Consider the following 23977-nt stretch of genomic DNA (forward strand, 5'->3'; position numbering starts at 1 on the left):
ACACTGCGTCCTCTAGGGGGCGCTTTGGGGAATACCTCGTCGTGACCCGTGTCTGAAGCATACATTAAAAAAACACCAACTTGTTGGCCTGCGACAGCCTCCAACGTCACTACCAGTGCGACTATAAATCAGCACCGGGAGAGCACGTCATTATCTTCTTCGTCTTAAGCTTGCGTCCGAAGCATGGCAGGGAGATAAAAGGACGCAGTGTCTTGTTCCCTACTCAGGGAACTATGGTTACATACGTAACCTGAGACAGTTCCCTTTCAAGGGAACTTCGAACTGTGTCCTCTAGGGAGCGCTTTGGGGAACAGTATACCCACGCCGCCATGCTGAGGGGAGTGCAGGCCAGAATCATGGCGAGCACTAAGTACCAACTCTACCATTTCCATGGGAGTTGCCCCTTGGACGTTTAGACGGCTGTCTGTGACAGTACCCCTTATGGCCAAAGACCTAAACTACATACCCAACTTAATTGTTAGGGCCTCGGCCCAGGGTAGAGCTAAAGGCTTGGAATAAGGAAAGATTCCTTTAAAGGGATACGGCTAAGAACCTAGCATTTGTACCAAGTCTTGCCTGTCACAATGGGGCTACCGCTAGCTTACTCATAAGCTTGCTGGAAGAGCTGTCTCAACAGTTCTCTAGTAGCAACACCCTGTTTAGATGGGTATCCGAGGATACATAGGTGGAGTGGCGCCCAAGATGAACGGGGCTTTTACCAACTCAAGAAAGGGCACGAAGCAACCGCGCGAAGCCCTCACCATATAGGATTTTAGAAAGAACGCAGAATACTAGTGTGCGAACTTACCACAGTGTGGATTTCAGAAAACTTCACATGCACACTTACCATAGCATGTATTTTCAAATACTGTTCTAAGGAGGGGCTATCGTGGCACTCCGATAGAGCAGCTCATAGATGGAATGTTGCATCTCAAAACAGTATGGTTGAGAGTCATCAACTCGATCTATGGAAACAATACTGGAGCGCTCCGGGGAAAAAACAGAGAACTCAGTCTCATACGAGAGAAGAACTCCGGGCTCAGAGTAGCGCGCTCATAGGCGACCCTTTTTTGGAAAAAGGGGAGCGCTGCTAAATTACCACGAGAATCACCCAAATATCACCTCATGTTGAGGGAAGCGATGCTTGAGGTGTATAAACAAATACACACTGGCTGAATGGAGCCCAAGGAACCAAGGTCTAATCATCTCAAGAAAGGGAACGAAGCAGAGCGCGTAACCCTTATCGTACAAGATTTCAGAAAGTCTTGCATGCAAACTTTCCACTTGTGGATTTTTAGAAAGTGCACAAAGTGTTCACGTGCACACTGACCACCATGTGGTTTTGAGAAAGTACACAATGCTTAGCGTGTGTACTTAAAGGTTCCTAAGCATCGCAGAGGTGCTGAATCTCATGGGAGAGGCAAGCTCAATTTTACAAACCTCGGGCGAGGGGAGCATCACCTGAGGCAGCATACACAAGAAGACTTCTGTAACTGCCACCTCCACTTACCGGTAGATGCGACAGCACCCCTAAGCGACCAGGAGACCCCTCGGGGAGACCTGGCCGGACATCCATGAAATTCCCTGCAGTGCTGTGCCAGGCCTGATGATCAAGGAGGCTCCCTCAGAAACCTGTGATCTCAGCCGCCTAATACCGGAACATGAAGCCGGATGGCTGCTGCTGGCGAATGTTTAGTAAACACTGTAACTGAGCACTGCAAAGGAAACTCACAGAGTTTATTAGTAGACACGTAACCACCAGCAATTAAATACACATAAGTATATACAGAGAGGGTTACATTTACTCACCCACCCTTCTGCGCCGGAGCCCCGCTCAAGAGGCGCATCCTTTTAGTCTGGACCATCAGTCAGGTGGTTGCTATGAACATAGAACCATAAAAACATTATAGGTCCAGCATAGGAGACTGTTATGCGAGAGGTTTCCACCTAACCTCGATAAGGTGGAGAGCTGGTGGTTACAGTGGAATTAGGAAGGGGAGGATAAAAGCAGAAGTTAACCCTCTGAAGTAGATTAATGCATATACGCGTTATTAGGCTATTTTCTCCTTATAACCTCTTAGACTTCAGAGGGTTAAAAATCCCCAAAGGGAATGAGTAGATACCTCGGTGTCACTCCGATTCGGACGAGATCTAGATCATACCCCTTAGATTCTGCTTACCTCCTCGTGACCCACGATTCCTCTAACCCCTGCCCGCAGGTAGGGGAGGAGCGCGAGTTGTGACACTAGCCTTCTGTGCCCATCTTTGATCCTCAGATCGAGACAGGCCAGGACAGGACCCCTATGTTGTTCGGGCTCAGACCTGGACCTTCGTGGAACGAAGGATCTGAAAGCATCAGAGCGCGCCTTCGTCTCCCTGAACTTCTCAAATCGCCGTCTCAACGGAAATACTGAAAATCGAGCAGAAAGCATTTATCTTCTTCCCGATGTCTGCCATGTTCATCCACAGATGTCTCTCCGCTGCCACCATGGCCGCCATAGTCCTGCCCATGGCGGAAGCGGCCTGCTTGGTAGCACGGAGAGAGATCCGTGGTGTGGCGCAGCTCAGCTACCTGATCAGAAAAAGGCCCCTGCCTCTATCCAGGTCTCTTAGCAGATCAGTCTGATATGCTTGTAGCACCAGCATTGTGCTGTAATAAAGCCACAGCCTGACCTGCTACTGCGTATGCCTTGCCATTTAAGCGAGATGATTTTCTGAAGGGGCTTAGATGGCAAGGAGGGAGATTAAGAGAGGATGTTTCCCCTGCAGAAAGAAAAAAATTTCACAGATAAAAATGTATAAATTATTTATAAAATTTTTAGCTCTTTCTACAAGGGGCATTCCCTCATAGCCGCTTCCGCACATCACCTCGATGTCGGCAGATTACTTTCATGCCAAAACCGATGGATGCGAGAAGAAAACAGCATTTTTTCATTTCTTTTTAATCTCTGTATGGAGATCATGCAGAAATAAAAGGCTCACCTGAGCTGGAGGGTTATGGTCAAAAGGTAATTTTCGCTCAATAACCTCCAACAGCGTTGAAAAAGCATTGAGGTGTTCCCCAAAGCGTCCCCTAGAGGACGCAGTTAGAAGTTCCCTTGAAAGGGAACTTTTTTCATTGCAATCTCTCTCTGAATCTGCTCTTCTGTTATCAACGAGAGGAATGTCTGTACTTCCTCATCAGACAATGAAACATCCATTTTTTGGTTGTTAAAATGTGCGCTCATTCAAAACAGTTTGATCCTTCACTGGCTGTGCTGATTTAAATCTAGCGTGTCTGTTGTGTCTCTGTGTCATAAGTTAAGAGACGCAGATAGTGAGGATTCTCTCCAGCTAATTAGTGATCAGCAGAGTTTACACATCACGTTTTGGTAATGGCACAGTTCACCTGGAACCTTAACCGAGGTGGTACTGAAAAAAAGTACCAGGTATCAGGTATCCTGTACCCTTTGGAAAACCCCCCAAAAATCAACTGTAACAAAACGTACCGTGCCATACCATGTTGTGGAAAAGTGCCATTATTGTGGTTGTAGTCTTATCTAGTGGAACTACAAATACAAAGTTTTCAAACAATCTTTGCAAACGCCCCTTTCACGTGTCACGAGAGTAGGCTGCTTTCAATAAAAGGTCCAACATATTAGGAATTAGGAAACCAGTCAAGAAGCAACTTGTCAAATCAATTTGAGTGTTCAGAGGAATGTACTTTCTGAGCTATGGACAACAGTGCAGAGCGTGTGTAACTTCAGAAATCTGAGAAGTATGTGTAAGTCTGGGTACCTGTTTTCCTGGAAATATCCAACATCCAACCAAGCCACCCAAAACTGTCCTCCGCAGTTGTCAAGAGTAGCAGTTCAGCTGGATGGCTTGACAGACTCACCCACACACACACCCCAAACACTGTGCATTCTTATTCATTTTTGTGCATTAATATCTTTATCTTTTGACTAAAAAGTTAAAAGAGGTTTAATTATTTGTAACCGGTGGCTTTCTTTTTGAGCTCATTTGGGTTTATCTAAATTAAGTTAAGCTGAGTTACTCCCTTCTGGTGCCAAAACTTTAAAAAAGGGGGAAAAATCTGTTTGCGTCTGCCTCTGAATCACACATTTTCTATTTTCTATAAGGTGAGTGGCAAATAGAGAAGATATAATTTCAGGAAATGGTGTTTGAATATGCTTTCTTTTTGTGTTGGTGTTACCTGAACCTCCACAGCACACACAGTGATTCACGTGGACCAAAAACCCTATCTGACCCAGCTGAATTCTACACTGAATGCTATATTTTAAAGGGCTACAGAGGAGATCAAACCCAGCAAATGAATGGACAGACACAGCATTATAAACAGCACTTATGAGCACAAGAGATACTGCAACACTGGTGGCAAGAACCAACATAAATTGCAATTTTATGCACATCATAACAATTATTAAAATTATAACCTTTTTTATTTATTTATTTTTCTTCTGTAGTAACAGTTCTATATCTAAAGGGTGAATCTGTTGGGTCTCTTTACAAAGCTAATGGCTGCTCAGTTCCTGCTCAAATGTCTGTGAAAAGATGTAATGCAGAATAAAAGCCAGACTAAATTATGCCTGCGCAGACCCACCTCAGCCCTTAGTATTATAGTATACAGTTGTAATTGGTATATAAATGCATTTATGCAACTTCTGAACATCATTAAACAGTTTGTGTAAAGACAGCTATATACCACTTAAAAAGTGCTTCTTGCTACCTTTTCAGTGTAAATTTGGCATTTGATTATTTTTATTAATTTATTTTTGAGCTCTTTGATATGTTCAGCATGGACTACTTTCAATTTGCAATATGCCAAATATTTGAAAAAATAAAACTCATCACCGTTAAACTCTATTGACAAATGGCTTAAGAATAGTATTTGACAAAAGGATAACAAGAAGTTGGTAAATTAAATGAATCTGTATATAATATTGTAGGACCAGAGCTTTATCTCATATTTCAACAGATACTTCCTGTGTAAAGGGAAATTTGAGTTACAAAATTGATTACCACAAACAAATAAGTTTATTTTACCCCCTTGTTTAGTTTTAATTCAGGATAATTCAAATTATTTAATGTTTTAAGTGTTACATTATCATGGCAATACAATTCTCACAATGAAAAAAAACAAAAAACAAAAAAAACATAAAAATAAAATGCTTACTTCTCATAGCTACACTATTAAAACATTATTGCAATGTTTAAATATTAGACTGCTTTCAATTCCTTGTACACAAATGTCATTGATTGAGTTTAACCTGTACTAAACCCAGAATATTTAATTACATTTAATGAAGTACTTTAAGCTTCTTCAGATACATGCTTTGACTGTAAAAAAAAAAAAAGAAAGAAAAAAAAAAGGTTAGGATAAAAGGTTGGGACTGACTGAATTCAGTTTGAATCAGTTGATAAATAGAGTTTAAATCCAAACCCTGAGGTTGTGGGTTCGAGTCTCGGGTGACTCAATACCACGACTTAGGTGCCCTTGAGCAAGGCACCGAACCCCCAACTGCTCCCCAGGCGCTGCAGCATAAATGGCTGCCCTGTGTGTGTGTGTGTGTGTGTGTGTGCACTTTGGATGGGTTAAATGCAGAGCACAAATTCTGATAATGGGTCACCATACTTGGCTGTGTGTCACTTCACTTTTTTCACATCCCTCTAGCTATAAATGTAATATAAATTTAAAATAAAATAACATTTTATTAAAAATAAAATTAATTACAGCCTATTAAATTAAGAAATCTAACTATGTATGACATGGTTCCTGAACCGCACTCCAGTGGTTTGAGTCTTACATCTCAGATAGGTCCTTCAAGCTATCTTGGTGAGGTGTCCGAGTCACAAAATCTAACTAGTGGGGTGCCTCAGGGCTCAGTTCTTGGACAACTTCTCTTCTGTCTACATGGCAGATTCTGTCATTTAGAAACATGGCTTTTCATATCACTACTATGCTGATGACACTCAACTCTATCTCTCATTCCTTTGTGATGATCCAACTCTGCTCGCATCTCACCTTGTCTAACAGACATTTCTTGCTGGATGAAGGACCATCACTTTCAACTCAACCTTGCCAAGACTGAACTGCTTGTGGTTCCAGCAAACCCATCATTTAATCAGTTTCACCATCCAGTTAGGGACATCAACCATAACTTTCAAAAATAGCCAGAAGCCTTGGAGTTATGATTGATGATCAGCTGACTTTCTCAGAACACGTTGCTAAAACTGTCCATCCTGCAGACATCACACCTCTGTTTATATATATTTGCATTGGTTACCAATAGCTGCTTGCAAAAAAATTCAAGGCATTAAGGTTTGCCTAAAAAAACCCCACTGGCTCTGCACCCCTTTACTTAAATTGATTACATCAGAATTACATGCCGTCTAGAAGCTTGCATTCTGCAAGCGAATGTTGCTTTATAGTGGCATCCAAAAGAGGCACATAAGCACTTTCACAGCCTTTTAAATTAAATAGCTAACACTAGCTTACACTATTCTTTTTTCTATTGTGTTTTATTTTTATTTATTAAATAATAAATAATAAAATAAAAAAAAACCTTGCTACGTGTACTGACTTGTTATACTGTAGCCCTTGCATATCATTGCTCTTTTGTTGATTTTGATTGCTTCCATTGTATTTTTTTGTAAGACGCTTTATATATATATATTTTTATTTATTTATTATTATTACTTTTTTCTTTTTTGCTATTTTATTTAATAATTTTTTTTCTTCAGTGTTTCTGTAAGTGAAGCTGGGAATAAGGGAACAAAAATGAGACCACAACCAAGTGTGCTGACTTTTTTAATTAATTCCTTTAAACTTGTGCATCAACTTAAGACAGGAAACTGTGTGCACTTTGTTTTGTTTTCACAATATGGTCAAAATTAGTTTGTATCTGAAAAAAATCTTTAAATACATCTTATCCATTTGAAACCATGTACACACAACTTCTCGGCACTGAGTACTAGCAGTCTATTAGAAACTGGGGGCATTGAATATGAAGCATATTAGCAGTCCTCTTCAATTTTTATATATGTATAAATCACACTTCTGAATCAGTTTTGTTGTTTCTATTTATCTCAAGTAAAAAATATCTTTCTTTAAATATGATTTCTTTACATGATAAAAATAGGATCTGTCCAAAATGAGTGTCACATCAACACTACCAGGCAACCTCGGCACTTCCCTTGTCCTGTGTGGGTCTACCATGAACCCTATCACAAACTTGTCCTTATGGAGGCCAGGTGATGTGATCCTGGATGTGTTCCGTCACATGGGGCTCATCCATGCAGAAGTGCATCGGTCCCAGGGGCCATTGCCACTTTAAATTCTGGTGTGTGGATTCCACAGGGTGGCCACCCCCGTATCAACAGAGATATGCGAATGATTGATTTGTGTTGATAAAAATTATTACAAAATGCTGATATTCTTTAATTGTACAAAACACCTTATTATTTTCATAGAAATCTTACATTTGCACACATTTACATGGGGACTCTTTTTCTGAAATCTAAAATCAAATTCACAAATTAAATTAATTAAACTGAAATTAAATGTAGTTATTAAAAATAACAGACATAAAATATTAATTTCAAATATGTGTGTTCAAACTTGCTGTGACCATCATAGAAAAAAATAAAATTAAATTAAAAACATGAATAAACCAAATTAAAAATGTTTGAATAAATGCATCACCATAGTTTGTTTCGAGTTCAATCAACTAATTTCTGGAGAGTTGTTCGGATAAATCTCATGAAATTATAAAAAATAATAATAAAAAAAACATAATAAAAAAATAAATAATAATATTGGAATATAATATTTAACCTCAAATGTAAATTAAAGAAATCAATAGCAATATGTTTCATAGCATAAATTAAATCCTATCTTAGGACCATAATTTTTATTTATTCTTTGTGATATTATTGTCAACAAACATTTACCTTCTTTACTATATATATATATATATATATATATATATATATATATATATATATATATATATATATATTAAATTAATTAAATTTTAATATTCATTAAATTTCAACTCAATTCAATTTTCAATAGCTCATAAAATTTCAAGAAATAGCAAAAATAAAATTTTAAGGATTAAATCATTAAATTTTGAGAATAAAGTCATTGTGTTTTGAGATTTTTATTTATTTATTTTTATTTTGAGGAAAAAAAGTTGGAACAAGATTTTGAGAATAAATTTATGAGAAATTACGAGAAAAAAAAAAAAGTTGTGTTTCGAGGAAAAAATATATATAAAAATGCTGAGATTAAACACACTGGTGTCATGTACATCTGATCTCATTGGACAGTGTTAATCATTGTCTGCAGTGGTGTAGGTCGTAGAGAGTATTGCTCATGGATGCAACATATGATGCTGTCGAAGGGAGTCTGAATTCACCTTTTGCCGAAATCGCTCTTTTTCTTTTTTTCATCACATATCACATCGGAAAAGTTACAATCAAATGCCTAATGAGTGTTTTAATGTTATTAGTAATTGTGGCGAGTGGGGCGGGGCCGAGGGACGTGGGAACACGAGTGAGGCCGGCAGTGATTGGGCAAATCAGTGGCACCTGCGGCCCACCGCCGGTCTCGAGTCCCACGTAGGAGATGGAAGGATATAAAACTGGAGCGACGACAGTGAAGGACGAGAGAGGACCAGGCCTGGGCTTTTAGTTGTGTTTTGGTTTTTATTTTATGCGCACCAGTTGTCCGTGAGGGGCTGGTGCGCTGTTTTGTGTTTATTTTGTAATTAAAGTCTTTGTTTGATTGTCCGCCGGTTCCCGCCTCCTTCTTCCCGATGACTAGGAAGTCTTTTATCGTTACAGTGGTGCCGAAGCCCGGGAGAAGGAGGGACGCACTGCTGAAGATCACTCGCCGCTGTGGTGAATCCGCGGTGCCATCGAGCTGGCGAGGAGGATGCCGCCATGGACGCTCGAGGCGGTGGACTGGAGCGAGTTGCCGGGGACGGGCGAGCTCGCTGCCGACCGCCCACGATAGGGAGGGGCGGCTGCCTCCGTGAGGGAGCAGAGGAGTCGGCGCCGTTCGCCAGGGGGCCGGAGCCTGCTGCCTCCGTGAAGGTATCCGGAGGAGCAGGGAACGGGGGACTCCTGCCGGCTGCCCAAAACCGGAGGAGCCATCGCCGTCCACCGGGCGGCGGAGGGGTGTCGTGCCGTCCGCCGAGGGCCGTCCAGTGCCACCGCCAGGCACCACGGAGGAGATCGCCCAGCCGGTGGAGGGCCGAGCAGCAGTGCGTCTGGTTTTTTTTTTCTCTCCCCTCTCTCGTCTCTGTCGCTCCTCCTTCCATCTCCTTTTCTCTCGCCTCGTCTGTCCTACCCCCAGGTTCGCGCAGGTTCCCGTGAGCGGGGGGGGAGTAGAGCGCAGTCTCGTGGGTACAGTGAAGGACGAGAGAGGACCAGGCCTGGGCTTTTAGTTGTGTTTTGGTTTTTATTTTATGCGCACCAGTTGTCCGTGAGGGGCTGGTGCGCTGTTTTGTGTTTATTTTGTAATTAAAGTCTTTGTTTGATTGTCCGCCGGTTCCCGCCTCCTTCTTCCCGATGACTAGGAAGTCTTTTATCGTTACAGTAATGATGTATTAATTGGGCAGGTTTAGGTGTAGGTAGGTTATAGGGAGGGCTTTGTTGTACCAATAAGGCAGTGCCTATTTAATAATTTTAATAAAGAAAGTAATTTGCATTCTATGTTATTATTGCATCCTGTTAATATACAACACTGAGGTCCAAATAATATATGTAAATGTTTATAAGTATAAATAGCCTCTAATTACTATTTACACTTATTTCAGAGATATGCTACTTTTACGTAGCATAAACACAATCACTATTTTCACTTAGTGTAAATAGCACATTGCTAAAAAGGCTGCAGTTTTCACAAATAGAATATATAACTATTTTCACTTCGTGTAAATAACATCCAATGTGATATGTGAGGAAAAAAAAAGAAAAAAAAGAAGAAGGGCAAGTTCGGCAAAAGGCGGATTTGAACTCTGATCGATTGCATCAATTGCTTCATCCACAAGCATCACTCTTTACGACCTATGGCACTGATTAACTAGATAAAATGACTAGATAAAATGATCATGACACAAGTGTTTTTATTCTCTGCTTTTATTTGGACTTTTTTCTTGTAATTTAATGAGTTTATTCTCAACATTTAATTTAAAGATTTTTCTCGTAATTTGATTTTTTTTTTTTTAAACAACTTTTTTTTCTCATAATTGAATAATTTTTTTTTCTCAACACAATGTCTTTATTCTTTACATTTACTTATTTGTCAACATTTTAGTGTGACATTTTTCTTGAAATTTAACTAGTTTAATCTCACATTATAATGACTTTAATCTCAAAATGGTTTATTTATTATTATTATTATTTTTTTTTTTTTTTTTGTATTTTTATTATTATTGCTTGGCCCTAATCCTTTTCCGTATATGCACAATAAAAAAATTATTAAAAAAATAAATAAAAATAAAAATATTTGCACGCATTTTAAATCTAAACTTATGAAATTTTGCATCTCCAATAAAAGCATCTTGCTTTAATAATGATTAGATATTTTAAATGTAAATGTAAATGTAATTTATTTTTATTTTTTTTGTAGGGTACTGTAAATATGGACAGAAAATATTTAATTGTGCAATGGTTTAAATATGCTTGAAATAAACACAAATGTAAAAATTTGTGGGTCGAACATGTTTTTGTGAGTTTCACCATTAGTCGTTGTCACACTCTGCAGGGGACTGAAAATGCAAAGAACTGAAAGTGGTGTATTGCCTGTTGCTGTGTCCTGCTTCAATTGCTTGTGAGTGTGGGTGCGAAACACGCTGAATGTTTTCAGCGATATTGCTGTGGTGCTCAGCAAAATATATATTGTTTTTTTTTTTTTGCTCCTTAAAAGTAGCACAGGTACTGTGTGTTAAAAATCTGTCCTTCTTTTGCTTCTGTATTTGTCAGGACATGTCTCCTTGTTCTCTCTAAAGGACTCAGCTGCTCTCTGTGGACGGACAACAGCCAAATGTGTCATCAAACCAAAAAGAATATGAACATAATGAGCAGACAAACCTCCTTCCGTCACATGCCTCTAGCTGTGTGTGTGTTTTTCCTGCTAAAAGTTACCCTGAACGCTGGCACCGGTCAGTCTTTGCTCTGGTGGTGATCTGGAGCGATGAGGTAACTAAAATTTTTGCCCAGATTCAATTTATTTCCACAGGAAATATGTTTCAGTTTCTGCTGTTGTTTTCAGTAACTAATTGTTTAAAATTACATTTAAGATCCCTTCCCCGTATAGAAAATCGACTTCCTCCCCTACCAAATTTCTCCCCTTGAAGTTTCCTTTTCCAAGCTCAAGAAAGAGCGAGCTGGTGTCCGTTTTAAGCCATGGTCTCTTTGCCTGGCAGTCTTCGGTCATTGAAGGTGTGCATGTTGATGACTTCATCTGTTTTGACCATGACCGGTGGCTGCGGTTTGTGTTTGAGCCGGCGCTGGCACTTGAGGGAAACCCTTAGCTCGTCCACCATGGCGCTGCAGAAGGATCTCTGTGCAGACAGAAGAACACAGCTGATTGGATGTCCCTTCATTTCCAACACACAAACAAACATACTGGCTTCCAGTTCCTGGAAAGGTGGAGGACAGGGGGTGAGTTGGGTCAGTGATGGATAGCAGGGGGTGAAAAGTGAAAATGGAGATGGGATGACATTATTATGCTGATGTCTGTGTAGATGCACAGCACAAGCATCATAACTAGGGATTTCTCTGTGGCAGATTTCACCTTGCTTCCTCCTGCCAGGATGCTGCATGATTTATTGATGCATATTATTTTCCTTCAGTTTCAAATCATGTATAACCATATGGCCAATTACCCCCCCCCCCACACACACACAAAACAAGAAACAAACAGTGAGATTATCAGCTTTGTAATGGTGAAGCAAAAGAACGTGTGGTTGATTGTCATCCTGCTTTTATAATTAACGCACATTATTCAAAATTTCCAGTCTTTATAAAGTCTTACAAATGAACAAAAATTAAACTGATACAAAATAAAAATCATATCACATTCATTCTAAGTAAAAGAACAAATCATCTATGCAGTATGTATGGTGAATAATTTCATCTTGCGGCTCACGGGAAATACTGTCGGCTTTTGTGAACAATCTGGCTTTATTTAATGCAATTTCATTTAAGATATGTTTGTAAGAGACGTGGATATATGAAACAATAAGGTGCTTGTTAGGCATTCCAATCAGAGTGATTGAATGATCTTCCTTCTTCATAGCGACATCCTCCATAGCAGCCAATAACAGAACAGTAGCATATAGTTTATAATTACTGGCCAAACTTTAAGTAACAATCTACTTAAAGCTATTCAATATAGTTCATTATAAAAGTAGTAGTTTTAATGCATTAATTAGGACTTGCAATGCACCCTATAATGCATTGTATGATCTCATTAATAATTAGAAACAATTATAATATTTACATATTCATTGTTGCACCGTTAGAATGTATAAAGCATTAAAACACCTACAAATATTATAATGCATTTTAACTATGGTTACAACTATTTATGAAAAAAAAATCTATATATATATATATATTATACTGTATACTGTAATGTATGAGATATTGTATTGGTATTGTACTTGTACTGGTAGCGATATTGTACTGGTATCGCTACAGGAATGCCCTTTCACCGTTTGTATCACTCCGCTTCCCGTATTTCCCGTATTATCACAGTGAGTGTTCTTGTGGATGCCCAAATCCACTAAAATGTAAATTACATTCACAGAATGTAGTTGAAAGAGGTTTTTTTAGGCCAGAATGTACTTGTTTATACTTCATATTACAGTTTGTTAATAAAGATAACATATATTTGAAAATGTGCCTCAGCGTTTTCAGAGATGTGAGCTCCAGGGCATCAGCAGCCGTTCAGCGCTCATGAATCCGCTTAGAGCAGTCTCCCCTCGGCCAGCTTTTCTAGAATTTGCCACTAGCCCTGAAGTCTTTATAGTGGTTAACATGATATATAATTTGTTTCAGGTAATTATAATGGGAAATCTTTGGACTCATTAATCTGTTATTTGTTCCAGAGCAAATAGGTTTGGCTGAAGGCAAAATTTCATCACGTTATATTTTATGCAACTGTTTATAAAAATATGCTGTTTATCAGAGCTCTGCCTTTGTACTTTTGACTGATTTGTCTAGCAACTGATATGATGGCTGTTGTAGTATTGTGAAACTGCGTGTGTGTTCATAATGGTTATTTTTGTGACATTGTTCTGCCATTAGATGGCAACATGAGACTGTTTATTTATTTATTATTATTGTTTTTTAATAAGAATGTAAATTATTTTAACAAGATTATTATTATTTTATTTTATTTTATTTTATTTTGTGTGGTGGTGGTAGGAAATCTACATCACATTATGTTAGAACAATTTATATATTTTTTTATCTAGAGCAATAAGACTGTTGGTCAGACTGTTTGCTTGTTCCTAATCTTACAAAATAGAGGCAATTATAAAATGCAAATTTCTATGGGAATGCGCTGCTGAGGAGCAAGAGGTATTTCTATATGAAGGTTTTTTTTTTTTTTTGCAGAATAGTATAAGAAAATACTGAACAAAGGACAGCAGCTCAAGTCTTGTACAAAAATACCTTAATTGCCTCTCTATCATTTTCAGCTGCAAGATTTGAGACCTGATTTAAATGTTCTCAAATGTGAATTTTTGCTTTGTATTGAATTTAAATACTAGCAAAATCACTCATATGGAATTTGACACTTCCATTTAGATCATGAACCCTCAGCACCCTGTTCGACTCCATATGCTTTGTAAAGCCTATACAGTTATGATTATGATAATTCTTAAAAATAAATGTAGTCAAAACCGTTTTCAACCTTTACATCCACTTTCTAATACAAATACATAACTCACTGCTTAGACACTGTAGTGATGCATTGTTGTAGAAACAAACTAGCTAGTCATGACTGTTTCCCAAAAATGTTGGTCCTTTGATACACATCCGTTGTTTGAACCATGTTGTTAAAGTCATCAAACAAGTGGTGGAGTGATAATTCAAATTAATCACATTAATGACTGAATATTGTTAAAAATAATGAACATTGCATCTGTTTTCTTGTCGATTTCTTTACATCACACCAGGATTCCTCAGGAGATGCGCACTCGTCAAAAATGGTGCTTTACTTCTCTTAACAAATTAAAAGACATAGAATTAAATGTGTGTTATTTATGGAATGAAACATACAGATTCCTTATTTTTCTCAAGAGCATGATCTGTTCTATATGCCATACTGAAAAGAATCTATGCTTCTAACCACAGGTCAAGAACTGCAGTTCCAACCATAAAACTTTCCAATATTTTTCGCAAATGGTTGTTTGAACTATGAATGCGAGAAATACCAAATCGTTGAGCTATGTTGATAGTGACTGAACTTGTGACATATTGGCAAACTATACTTTTGGAAAATGCACCCTCAGAGTTGCAGCCCACCCAGGGACCCCCAGTGTAAACAAGCTAGATTTTCTCAGTAATACTTTATTATAACTTTTATTAAGAACATAAACATTACTTGCACAATAGTTAAAAAATGTGTTAGAAATGTAAGGTCTTTTTCTTTCTATATGTCTCTATATAGAAAGGCACTAGCTCTATCTATAGAGTGATGCTCAATATCATTGGCCAATAGGTTTATCATGTCAATGTTATCATTAAACAAGGATCAGGCAGCAAAATAATGCCTTGCCAGAATATTTGTGAATGTCAATACAATGACTTACAGCAAACAAACAAAAGCATTTAGAGAGATTGATACAATGAATCTGAGATGAGTATAAAAGACACTTCTTCCACTGAGAGTGAATAAATGGAAGTGTGCTTTTAATGAAAACTATCAATACTTAAGCTGGCAGGTTGACGCTGTCATTGTAGTTAAACAAAAACATCCATATTTAGAGTGCAAATATTGAACGTATATGTGAACGCTTCAAACAAAGACCTCTTTGAAGATAACCAAACTTAGACCATCTCCGTTTGCTTAGCATGTGTAATGTGACCAACCAGCATGACACGTTCATTTTACTCCGACATTTGCAAGTTATTCATATTTTGGCCATTAGCCTCCCATTAAAATTTAGTGCTGATATGCAATTGGAATTAAATTAAATGATTATTATTATTATTTTTTTAATGACTGCAAAAAAAATTCTAAAATAAACAAGGACAATTAAATGACTTGTTTTGGTTCCAAAAATGCAAAAATGAAGGCTCAGTGGAGAAGTAAATTATGATAAATATATTAAAACTGATTATTTACATTTTAATAGGACGGTGCGAATGCAAAGAGAAATGCGTAGCCTGCTTCTTTCATCCACTCAAGTGACATTAGGTTATTTTAAAGAGAATTCTAGAGAAAACACCCTTGAAGATCAGGTTTACATATTAACTGCAATATCAAATAAAAATGGATGCTAAAAAAAAATAATAATATAAAAAAATATCTAGCAAAAACTACCAAGCAAACACAGTAAAACCACAGCTCATGAGAAGAATTTCCAAGCTGTAAGTTATTTAAGATGTGCTTTAAAACCGTATTTGTGATGCAAGAGAACTGGAGTTCATTCATTTCGAAGATTTTTTTAATTATTACTTAAATATTTTGGGAGAATTATTGTCTTCCTCATTATTGATTGTACACTTCAAGCATTCACTGTTTCAGTAGATCAAGTATATGGGTGAAGTGGATGGGGGAGTGAACAACACATCTGTTGAGGTGAGATGACACAATGGAAGCCATTTGAGCAAGTAAAGACCAAGCCCTTCTGTCTTCAGAGACTTACATCAAGAAGGACAGTTTGCTCTCCAGACACAGGCACTGTCTGTAAAATATTACCAGTGAAATATACCTCACACTTTGCTCTCAGTACCACAACATTAAAGCCAATTTTAGACAGATTTAATATTGTTTGCATTCATCTGTAACCGATTCTTTCATACTCAAAGGTATCAGTTGAACTCATCTGACTGGTTGGCTTACATTACCCAAAATAGCCCCGCTGATGAAACACAAAATTGTGATTATATGTGATTTGTTTTCTCTAAAGAGACTTGCATAATAACCCTATACTCTTAGTATATCCTAACAGTTTGCAAAATGTTCATTGCATTCCAGAAATGTGAAAATGTGTGCTGTACCTTTTCCAGCTGTGCGTTTTGTTTGGACTTATAGAGAAACTCCCCAACTGCCACAAACACAGAGAGGACGAGTCCCGCAGCCAACACTATGAAAATGCCACCGATGTTCTGGACGCCCAGCGCACTGGCCTCCTTATTCTCCTCCTCAGGACAGCCATTTCCTCGCCACCACTTCTCCTTCATCATGTGCAGCTTCCCTTCTTCCTGTAGCTGCAGGATTGCAATGGTGATCTTATCTCGGTAAGGGGATCCTAAAGGGTTAAAAAGGGGAAACAAGATGCTGAGAATTAGTTCTGCTTAGCATCTGCTAATTTCCGTTGGTCAAATGGATGAAATTTCACAATACTGTCAAGAATGAGTCATATCCTTGACCTACTGGGTCATATTTTACTCAAAATCTAAAGAAATAAGAAATAATACAGCTGCAAGCAGCAATTAATGAGCAATTCAGCAAGCATTTAAAAAAAAAAAGTAATTAAGGACATCGGCTGATGATTTTAAGCAAAATAGTTTTAAACCCATAAATTCAATCACTTGTAATTGCTTATGCTTTTTGACCAGTAAGTGGCACAGCCTCTGGCACTACACAGTTAAAGCCCCACGAGATACGCTTTGGATACCTAAAAGCTTTTAATAACTTTTTTTACCAGCAAGGTTTGATAATAATGTTTGGAATTTGGTAAAGATCGGACAGATGGTCTAAAACGAAAAAAAAAAAAAAAAGGTTTTGTACGGAGCCCCTAAAGGGACCTTTGCAAAAAAATAAAAACACAGACTTTCGCATTCGCACGAGAAACTATGGCGTGCTCACGAGAAACTATTGCGGGCGCACGAAAAACATTCGCGTGCGCGCGAGAAACTATGACGTGCGCATGAGAAACATTCGCGTGCTCACGAGACACTTTTGCGTGAGCACGAGAAACCTATGGCTTTCGCTAGCCGTCACAATTTCCGTTTTATGCATTTTGATTTAGCATCATTTTAGCATCACCATGTGAGGGTGAGCGTGTTTAGTACAGAATTTTTCAAAAGATCTCAACATAGAAGATTTTGTAGATTTTTTTTGAGGTCACGAGATATTTCTCAAGATACAATTGAGAAAAAAAAGAGGATAAGGTAAATTGTTACAGTTAGGCTATAATTAATATGCATGCTTTCGTTGCCAATGTATTTATAGCTGACATTTCCTTTTACATCAACATAAGTGTTATTGCTACTATGACCGAAGACGAACTTATATTAAAATATATTGTTAGATATGTGGATCATCTTGCAGTTAGAGCATTTTGCCATCAAAGACTCGCAGCATGTGAAACCACCAAGTCCATTGCACTGCAGAGATTAAGAGACAAGATCCAAAAAAGAGGCAGTACATCAGCAAATGACGACGGTTTATTAAGCAAACTTTCAGGTATCGCAACAAACATGCGTCTAAAGAGACCAGACGACTGGAAATTGGGTGGCTTCATTTTTATAAAGGAGAAAACATGTTTGAGTATCCATGTTTGTAAACATTGTTAGATGTCAGCAATACATTGTCTGTATTTAAGTATAATAATCAATAAAATGACCCCAACTGTGTTAACATCTTTATGTATTCAGTGCATTTGATGCTTATTAAATTATATCAAGGGAGGAAAAAAAAATTCTGCATACAAGTCTAAAGTAATCGTTCACAAGAGCAGCCAGAGAAAACATTGACAACAATTGTATGAAAAATGTTGACAGAGGATGCTGATAACTGCTCAATGCACATTCTGCTAAACATTTGTGCTCCACAGAAGAGAAAAAGTCTGAATTTGGAAAAACACAATGGTAAATAAACAACAATTTTAATTATTTAATAATTTAATAGAAAGGACCCTGCCTAAACAAATACATGTAATAACATATACTCAATAACATTAAAGGGTTAGTCCACCCAAATATTACAATTCTCTCATTAATGACTCACCCTCATGTCGTTCCAAACCCGTGAGACCTCTGTTTATCTTTGGAACACAGTTTAAGATATTTTAGATTTAGTCCGAGAGCTCTCAGTCCCTCCATTGAAGCTGTGTGTACGGAATACTGTCCATGTCCAGAAAGGTAAGAAAAACATCATCAAAGTAGTCCATGTGACATCAGAGGGTCAGTTAGAATTTGTTGAAGCATCGAAAATACATTTTGGTCAAAAAATAACAAAAATTATGACTTTATTCAGCATTGTCTTCTCTTCCGGGTCTGCTGTGAGTGCGACTGCTGTGACTGTTGATGTATGACGCTGCTAACGTGTTTTCCCAATAACAAAGAAAACACGTCAGCAGCGTCAGATGAACGGAGGTCTCACGGGTTTGGAACGACATGAGGGTGAGTCATTAATGACAGAATTTTAGCATTTGGGTGAACTAACCCTTTGAGTATTTTAGAGACAATTACTTTTCCTGAAAACTGTTGCCTAAATATTTACAAAATGCATACAAAGTGCACCTTTAAACTGCTATACAAGCCTTTTGAAATGTATATTGCAACATCATAGTACTTCTTTAGTAATAGCATTTGGGCATCGGATATCCTGTAAATAAAAAATGCCACCAACCCCTCTATTTATTTTCAGTTTGAGCACAGGTTACAATAAAGTCACTATTGCATTCCTTAGACGCAAGTATAAGTCTATTGCTTGATAGGAGTCCTTTGGAAGCTCAAAGTTTGCCTCAGTCATAACATAATTACAAATGTCATAGACATCACTGTCACAAGGTATAGATGAACGAAATGTGCATTCTGTCTTGCACAGCTGTAGGTCTCCTGGGTCCGCTGGTGACATGTAGTTCACTGTTCTGTAGAGCTCTGGAAATAAGTAAATGACATTGGGTCTACCGCTCGGCACTCTGTCGTTTTTTGATGGTCTTATTACATGCACATCCCACACACGTGCAGTTTCATCCAATTCATCCTTCAATTAAATAAATAAATATAAACAAAGGTTTGCATTAAAGTTATTCAACCTGCAATTGGGAGTGTACTTTTTTTAGTCTCTATATCATCAATATCCATAAACACAAAGTTTCATTTAGGTCTTCATTAAAGTGACTTTTTAATATAAATGTAATATTTTGTAAGCAAATGGTGTTGAGAAAAAAGTACCCCCAAAACAGCATACATTTATAATTATTACCCCACAATTCCATGACTGACTTAGAATTTAAGGGATAGATCATCCAAAACATGTTGTTCCAAACCTGAATGAGTTCCTTCTGTTGAACACAAAATAAGATATTGTGAAGAATGCTGGTAACCAAGTAGTTTTTCTTACTATGGAAGTCGGTGTCTACCATCAGCTGTTTCGTTGTCAGCATGAAGGTAAGGAGCTCATCCAGGTTTGGAACAACATAAGGGTGAGTAAAGGATGAGAGAATTTTCAGTTTTGGAATTAAAGGGATAGTTCATGCAAGTCACACTCATGCACTGGGGGAGGTTAGTTTGACCCCACACAGTAAATGATCACCTGTATAAAACAATATACACTTTTGATGATGCAGATCAAAATTTCACAAATAGGCATTAGGCTTTTTTTTATAATGTGAATTTTTATTACACAATTATTTACTTAAAAGGTTTGTTTTTACTTCAATAAACTAAGAATTGTTACATTAATTCAATAAAAACTCTAAAATAAAACATGTTATGGATGATAACATGGATTCATGATACTTTTGGTAAATGAGTTCCAAAGCAATGCTTTATAGGTAAATTATGCTGTGCAGTGTGCACTAGGCCTACATTAACTTTTAAGACAAAACTCACCTGGATAATTCCCAAGAATCAGAAACTGATGAGATTTTTATCAAACAATCCCCCATCAAACAATCCTCTGTCCTTCAGGTCAGTGAACAAAGAGATGAAAAATTCCATGCATTCTTTCCTGAGGAATCCCCACCAACTCTCTATTCGCTGATTGGCTGTGCTTGCACCTTCTATGTAGCTGTCAATGTTGGAGTCTGGCAGAATGTTGTGTCTGAGCAAACGCTGGAAGACTCTCACGTGCCCGTTCTCTGTTCCACAGTCGCCTCTCATGATCTGAGGACAGCCACCTGAACTCTCCACTGTTTCCACGTAGTATCCGATGACGACCTTCGGGTCACTGCTGGTTGTGAACGCATTTAGCCAAATGATCTTCCTTGAAAAGCCGTCAGTACAGCCGTTAATACAAATACCATATGGCTTTAGTTTATCGTAAGAATCAAAATGCCAGATGTAATTCGGTCCTTTTGCGAAATAGTTACGCCGATGGAGACGTCAGGCTTTCCTAAATTCTACTCCAGCAGGATCTAGCAAGCTCAAAATGAAGCGAACATGTTCTTTTCTAACATGTAGTCCGTTTTCGTAACACATTGCATGCATCCGCCTGTATCCGTGTAGCTGGCCTGACGTTTGGAGTTGATGCTGAATAAATGCGATAGCGTCTTTGGCACTTTAGTAGTCCTTTCGTCGAAACAGGCGTCTAGACCTCAAAATGCGTTTTAGATGTCGCTCAGTGATTACATATCTGTGTCGAAATGCAGGAACAGAAACAATTTCTCTGTACTGAAGGCCAAGTTTAAAATAAATCTCAATTAATTTGTGCGCATCCATGCTTTTTTCTTCCAGAGAGTGATAGCAGAGAGTGAACCGGAAACTGTAACGCGTAAACATGCAGAAACTATGGCGTGCGCACGAGAAACTATTGCATGCGCACGCCATAGTTTCTCGTGAGCTCGCAATAGTTTCTCCTGCGCACGTCATAGTTTCTCGTGAGCATGCAATAGTTTCTCGTGCGCACGTCATAGTTTCTCGTGAGCTCGCAATGAAACTATTGCGAGCTCATGAGAAACTATGGCTATTGCAACAGTTTCTCGTGAGCACGCCATTGTTTCTCGTGCGAACGCGAAATTCAGTGTTTTTATTTTTTTGCAAAGGTCACTTTAGGGGCTCCATAGTTTTGCACCTAAATTGAAATGGCCAAAAAAAAAAAAAAAAAAAAGTGTGCCTGTTGAAACACATATACACTGGATTCTATAGAATCCAGAGATAAACAATAGATTTTTGTTTTTCATAATAATACATTATTGTGTTTATAAAATACAGTATAGTAGTGACTGTCATCTACCTGTGTGCCAAATTTCATAGCTTTCCCGCAAGCTCCCAAAAAGCAAAGTAGAAGAATAGATTCACACCTCTGGTGCTTGACTCCTGATTTTTCTTTAAGAAAATGAAGCCTATTGATTAGAACCAGATCAGTGAACATTATTGTTTTATTTTGTATTTTTTTTTTACCAATAATGAATTTGAACTGAACAATTTGTTCAAGAAAATCACTGCCTCAATGATCTGGTTACAACAGTTCTCTAGTTAACAGTTCACTGGAGGGGGAGATTATAAGTGAATAACAAATTAAATTTAAGTCTGTTTCTGAAATCCATGGCTTCAAAGGTCCTTGAATACAGTGCACCGGTATGGCCTACCTCATTTTTGGAGCCGAACAATTATGGTGAAAGTAAACTACTGTTGTAGAAAAAAAAGACTTGAAATTCAATCTCAAATAAATAATGAAGTCTTATTCAGATAATTATACCTTATTCTGGTATTTCTTGTACTGAGAACAACCCAAGACTAAATCACATTCAAACAAGCCAATGTATAAAACGGTCTTATTGATTGCACTACTACAAGACTTGAGGAAAGCTGAGACAGTGAAAAAGAAACATGAAGTTTGTCACGTCAGTGGTGTGAGATTATGTTTTTCACAGTCTTACGAGCAGTACAGAGGTGAGAAATGCAGACACTAATGCAGTACGAGCCATAAAAGCCTAATGCTGTTTGTTGAAACACAGCTCCCAGGGTGCCATTGATAACACACCAATAAAACCCAATTACATTCGAGGGCCTGGCGTTTTCTGCTTTTATCTATTTATTTTCTGTCTAATTAAATCTAGTTGCTATTCTTAATTTGAGCTAATGTTTCCTTCTGGGCCTCCTTGCAGGCTTAGATTCGTAACTCTCCCCCCTTCCCATCAGCCATTTTACCTCCCTCGCAAAAAGAGGTAAATAGGTTGTGTTCCCTCCATTCAACAAAGATCTAAAATGTTTAGGGAGGTGCTTTCTCATTTCATTTGAAATATGAGGTAGAACATGAGCATTCACAAACTGAGCCTTTCATGTTGTAGTAGTGGTACTGCTGTAGTTAACTCTCTATAATAAGGATTGTACTATTGCCTGAATAACTGAAGACTCAGCTGTTCTTTTGCTAAAATTCACCACACAAGTACTGTATATCAAACACAAAAGTTTCAAACTCAGTTTTTTTTCTTGGTCATTGTTTGCACTTAGGTCTTAGGATTTAGTTTAACAGTTTTGCAGCTATCCTTTATTCTATTATTCTCACCTATAAGATCCATAATATATTCAGTCATTATATATATACATGTAAATGTAAATGAAATATGTATAAATAAATGTAAATCTGAAAAAATAAGAAGTAAATCTAATTATGTAAATGTAAAGCTCAATTTATACATGTAAATCTGATTATTTAGAAGTGCACATGTATAAATATAAATCTGAATATATAGAAGTAAATCTGAATATATAAATCTGGATATATATGAAGAGTTTGATTCCAAAACGTTATAAACGCTATTTGAAAAAAAAAAAAAAAACAGTAACAACCAATCACAGTGCACCATTCCATGCACTATAGACTGTAATGGCGGCACTTTGAATACACACCGCATCTTAGGTCCTGTCCCAAATGGCGCACTTCATGTGGACTTTCGGTCTCATGGACTTGCGCGTGCTCGCAGAGTCTGAGAGTCCGTAGGCCGCCCCATTCAGCATTTTGATGCTCTGAAGTGTGCTCAGCAGCACCCCTTTTGCACCCTTGAAACGGTCTTCCGCAAAGCCCGCATAGATGCAGGCTCCACACGCTTTAACTACCCAGGAATCCTTGCGAAATGCCAATCAGACAACGGATGGGAGGAGATTTCGCTTGAGCAATTAATGACATGGCTGAGAATAAAATATATAAGTGTAGATATCATTATGGTTTTTATGACCTAGGTGTACATTTTACCAGTTGTTACCTACAGTTTATACAAACAGTATGGTCATCGACCAGTGGTTGATATCTCAAACATAATAATAGCACCTTGAATAATACGATCGCATTATGATTCATTAAATAAATAGAACCGAATGTCAGGGCTTTACTGAGTCATATGTAAACCTAGTATTTATATTTAAACCTGTAAATTCATGGACTCGCGCCAAGGGCCCTATAGGACTGCACTACATGACGTCACCAAAGTGTGGACTCTGAGGAAGTCCACAAGTCTGGAGTGTGCCATTTGGGACAGGGCCTTAGTTTGATTCCTCTACTTTGTACTTTGTGATCAACAAGCAAGGGCCTCACGATAAATCAAAAAATGTGATTGTCATGCGCATCTTGTCAGTAAAGCAGATTCTGTTATTAATAGTACCGGTAAATCTCCATCACGGGCTTTTAGATGGAGCGAAATTTAATACACGAACCGTAGATCAAGGACAAGCTACGCTATATCACATCCATTAGATGAATCACATTCGATTATGAACGTGATACTGCGTACCTTGTCAGTTTTTATTAATTCCATGCATGTTTTTGTTAATACAGCACATAGCACTAGTCGACTAAATGAATGTAACATGGAAAAGATGAATGCACTTTTGG

The 23977-nt window shown here is 38.0% G+C and overlaps 1 protein-coding gene across 2 annotated transcripts in view; it reads right to left on the reverse strand.

The window, feature by feature from the left end:
- Positions 1-10649: 10649 nt before the first annotated feature.
- The window catches only part of LOC132102734 (glutamate receptor ionotropic, kainate 2-like), a 285887-nt gene continuing 272559 nt past the window's right edge, over positions 10650-23977 (reverse strand). Inside the window, exons 16-17 of one of the 2 annotated variants that reach the window (XM_059507361.1) lie at positions 16252-16502; positions 10650-11576 (exon numbers count right to left, since the gene is read on the reverse strand). In XM_059507361.1, the coding sequence (XP_059363344.1) occupies positions 11412-11576; positions 16252-16502 (416 nt within the window). In that variant the 3' untranslated portion in view covers positions 10650-11411. Of the gene's footprint in view, positions 11577-15829; positions 15936-16251; positions 16503-23977 lie in introns of those variants that run through there. The other variant, XM_059507362.1, reaches the window with a different exon arrangement.

The sequence above is a fragment of the Carassius carassius genome, chromosome 24 (assembly GCF_963082965.1).
Source record: "Carassius carassius chromosome 24, fCarCar2.1, whole genome shotgun sequence".
Taxonomy (NCBI): domain Eukaryota; kingdom Metazoa; phylum Chordata; class Actinopteri; order Cypriniformes; family Cyprinidae; genus Carassius; species Carassius carassius.